Source organism: Sceloporus undulatus, chromosome 3 (assembly GCF_019175285.1).
Source record: "Sceloporus undulatus isolate JIND9_A2432 ecotype Alabama chromosome 3, SceUnd_v1.1, whole genome shotgun sequence".
Classification (NCBI taxonomy): Eukaryota; Metazoa; Chordata; class Lepidosauria; order Squamata; family Phrynosomatidae; genus Sceloporus; species Sceloporus undulatus.
Genome location: NC_056524.1, coordinates 201,323,531 through 201,327,790, shown reverse-complemented (window position 1 = coordinate 201,327,790; position 4,260 = coordinate 201,323,531). Strand labels below are relative to the sequence as shown.

Sequence of the window (4,260 nt, the reverse complement as noted above, 5' to 3'; positions counted from 1 at the left end):
ACAAAGGTCCCAATGTTTCCCATACAGTTCCAACATTGTTTTTCCCCCCCGTTCTTGTATATTTTACATAGTTTTTCTGGAGTAAAGTACCACATATATTGTATTTTATAATAGTTTTCCTTAATATCTGTACAGAGGATGTATTTAAGTCTCTTATTCCATTCCCTCCCCCCAATCATCTAATAATATTGGTCTCCCTATATCTTGAGCCCATGTGATCATAAACTGCTTTATTGTCTCACTTTCCATTTCCAGGTCCAATAATATTTTAGATCACTAATTATAAATTTTCCCAACACTGTTTCTTCTTTTTCAATTTGAGATATTTTAGAGTCTAATTTGTACCTTTCCACAATTTGCATATATAAGAACCAATTACATTTTAAATCTTTGTCCATTTGTTCCTCCGTTGTTTTAATTTTGTATTCTCCCTTTTCTAATTTCAGCAAGTCGCTGTATAGCACTGGGAAATGTAGTTGAGTCATTTAGCCCAGTGTCAAGAGCTCTGGTGCCACAACAAACTACCAATCCCCAAGACTCCATAGCAACGTACCATGGCAGTTCAAGCGGTGTTGAACTGGGTTATGTCTACAGTGCAGACACAGCTGAAGGTAACTTTTATTTTTTATATTTTTAAAAAAGATTTTATTTAAATGAAAAACAATAAAAAAACAAATTACATTATAAAATAATACATACACAATCATTTAAACTCTTCACTTCTTATGTCTACACTTTCCTGTCCCATTTTTTTCTTCTCTTCTCCTTCTTCCCTTCTTAATCTTCATCCTCTTTTTCCTCCCTCCCTCCTTCCTTTCTTCCTCCCTTCCTTCTTTCTCCTCTTTTCTTGGATCATTCTTTCCAGTTCCTTCTATTCTCTTCTCACTCTCCCCCGCTTCATATTTCCTCATCTCCTAACTTAACATATCTTACCCTCAACTACTTGCTCTTCCCTGAAGGTAACTTTTCTGAACACTGGTTCTGGATATTTTACTTCAACCTATGAATCATAGGCGGGTTACAAACCGCCAAAAAATACGTATTGAATACGTATTAGGGTTAGGAAGGGGCGGTGCTTCCGCACCCCCCTAACCCTAATACGTAGTCAATACGTACAAGATGGCGGCGCCCTTTCTACATGGGCGCCGCCATCTTTGCGTATTGGACGCACAGCGTCCAGACGCGTCGCGCCGCTGCTGACGTAGCGAGCGCGCCCCTGGCGCCTCGCTACGTCGCAAACGCGACGCAAAAAGAAGCTCCATTTTGGAGCTTCTTTTTTCGGTCCGCGCGGGAGTCGGGCCGTTTGAAGGCTCCGGCTCCCCCGCGGACCTTCTGGCGGCGGCGCCAGACCGCTGCAAAGCGGCGGTCTGTACCCCGCCATACTTTTCCACTACCTGGACTTTGGGGCAACCTGGGTGCTTCCCAGGTATTTTTAACTTTCTGCCTACAAACATAATAGCAATGAGCATTCCTAGGCTGCTTCATAGTGAACTAGCACTAACTGGTTTATAATGTGTAAGCCAGTTGCCCCTAACAAAAACATGGAAGGCTGAGTTGACCCTAGAGGCCTGCTTGAAATCGAACCCACAACTTTGTGGCTGCAATACCAGCACTTAACTATTATGCCACAAGGGCTCCCTTGAATATATAAATATATTATATATATTCAAGACGATGCTAAGGCTGCATCCGCACTGCAGAAATAATCCAGTTTGAGTCCCTGGATCAGTGCTATGGAATTCTGGGAATGGTAATATATTATAGCAACAGACCTCTCTTGACAAAGAAGTCCCTGTACTGGGATGAAGGCGGTATATAAACATAATAATAATTATAAAAGAAGGCTAAATGTCTCACAAAACTACAATTCCATAGTATTGACCTAATGGCATGTTAAAGAAGTCTCAAACTGGATTATTTCTGCAGTGCAGATGCAGCCTAAATCCCAGCTCAGCCACGAGCTAAATTTTTACTTAGAATTTGTCCCAAATTGTGTTACGAAAGTGTGTAAGTCTTGTAATAGGATTTTTTTTTCTTCTCCTCTTTTTGTAAGCTTATAAACTAAAGTTAAATTATTATTTCAGGAAAATAATTCACCCAGAAAAGAGTGGTCTCCAGGGAAATCTCCAGTTTCATCCAGGGAAGTGGGATTGGAACAAGGTTTGGCTCCCGGAACACTAGCAAACTATTTCCAGATTTCTTCCAAGCCTCAAAATAAAGATGAAAACGCACAAGGAAGCAACAAAGGTAGGTTTTAACATCTGTGTGTTTATCCTTTAAAGATAAAGACGGGGTTAAAAGGTGTAGTAGTACCGTGTGTGCGGCAGAAAAAGTCAGCCTGTGAGTACAGCAAATGTGAAAAAAGAGCAAATGTGTTTGCACCATTGAGGATGTGCAGTTTGGGTAAGCAAGGAACTTGGCCTTCAAAAGAGCTATGCAAAGCATATTTTTATTTTAAAAAATATTTTTATTGCAACATATACTTATTTCTATATAGAGCAGGTGTAGCATAATGGTTTGTGTTGGACTACGACTCTGGAGATCAGGGTTGGATTCCTCAGTTGGTCACTGGGTGACCTTATTATTTATTTATTTATAATATTAATGCCCTGTTCTTCAGCCAAAAGGCTATCAGAGAGGCTTACATTTTTTTATATTAGACCTTTTCCTGCTCTCAGGCTTACAATCTTGACTGAGTCACACTTTCTTAGCCTCAGAGGACAGCCATGGCAAACCCCCTCTGAAGGAACCTGCCAAGAAAACTTCAAGATAGGTTCGTCTTAGGGTCGCCATAAGCTGAAAATGACTTGAAGGCACACAACAGCAGCAATATTTCTGTAACATAACAGCTTGTGTAGCGTACGCCCCTTTCAAAATTGGCATTTATATCCATTTTCGGTGTTCTTGTGTGCCTTCAAGTTGTTTCTGACTTATGACAACCCTAACGCAAGCTTCATAATTAAATGTCTCCTACTGGCTGACCTTAGGTAGGCAAGTCACACTCTCTCAGCTTCAGGGAAAGGCAATGGGGGGAAAAACCTGATCAAATTTTGCAAAGAAAATGCTGTGATAGGGTCGCCATAAGTCACCCAATGAGTTTCCAAGGCAGGCCCAGAATTCAAACCCTGGCCTCCCAGTGTCCTATTAGTCCAATGCTCAGACCACTTTTTATTCTCATGTCAACATTCATTCAGAGTGGGTTTGCCTTCACCTCCTTCTGAGGCTGAGAGAGTGTGACTCTCCGTCACCCAACAAGTTTCCAAGACTGACCCAGAATTCAAATCCTGCTCTCCCAGTGTCCTAGTAGCACATCCCTCAAACCACTACTATATCCGCCCTGCACACTCAGGTCCTCTGGGAGGAATTTATTGCAGCCTTTAAAGACCAGACTAACTGCAACCTCCCAGAGGACCTTTTCCGCATCTGCTCCCAGATTGTGGAATGGCCTGCTGGACCGGATCGGTCAGATCGACAGCTTGGACAGCTTCAAAAAAGCGGTCAAGATGGATCTCTTCCGGCAGGCCTTTCCTGAATAAAAGCACTCGGCCACAGAATGGATTACAGTACTCCCTCACATCATAATCTGAGGGAGAGAGAAGGCTGGCCCAGTACCAGCAGGGACTAGCCTGAAGAAGAAGAGCCCTCCCTCCGGTCCATCTGCCTTGGTCCAGGCCTCAGAGGGAGAGAAGAATGCTGGACCTGATTCCCTCCCCCCCTCACTATTCCCTTCTCCTTTTGTGTTGTGTCTTTTAGATTGTAAGCCTGTGGGCAGGGAACTGTCTGTTATCCCCTCTATTGTAAACCGCTCGGATTCCCAGTGATTGGGCGGTATATAAATAAAACCTATTATTATTATTATTATTATTATCATGTATTAAGCTACCACTCTGCCCATTGTTTATGGATCCATTAACTGTTTATGCTGTTATTAACAGCCTATTTTAAATTAATTGTAATTCTAAGATGTTTAATTCTTTCTTAAGGGGGGATGTTGTAATATACTAAGCATTGTATGTTGGATGTTTTAACTGTTAGCCCCTTTGATTGTTTTGTTACAGAAAAGTTTTATTTATTTTTTATTTTACACCACGCTGGCTCTCTTTAAGTGATATCCACAAATTATAACATATTATATTATTATATATTATATAATATTATACGTTATATAATATACATATATATACACATACGTATATATAATATATATATTGTATAATACATAAATTATATATAATATATAATTTTATATATACACATTCT

General features: G+C 40.6%; 1 protein-coding gene across 3 annotated transcripts in view; it reads left to right on the top strand.

The window, feature by feature from the left end:
- Nucleotides 1–451: 451 nt before the first annotated feature.
- The window catches only part of TDRD1 (tudor domain containing 1), a 41,536-nt gene continuing 37,727 nt past the window's right edge, over nt 452–4,260 (top strand). The window contains exons 1-2 of one of the 3 annotated variants that reach the window (XM_042456782.1): nt 452–611; nt 2,085–2,247. In XM_042456782.1, the coding sequence (XP_042312716.1) occupies nt 555–611; nt 2,085–2,247 (220 nt within the window). In that variant the 5' untranslated portion in view covers nt 452–554. Of the gene's footprint in view, nt 612–1,726; nt 1,751–2,084; nt 2,248–4,260 lie in introns of those variants that run through there. The other 2 variants (XM_042456780.1, XM_042456781.1) reach the window with 2 other exon arrangements.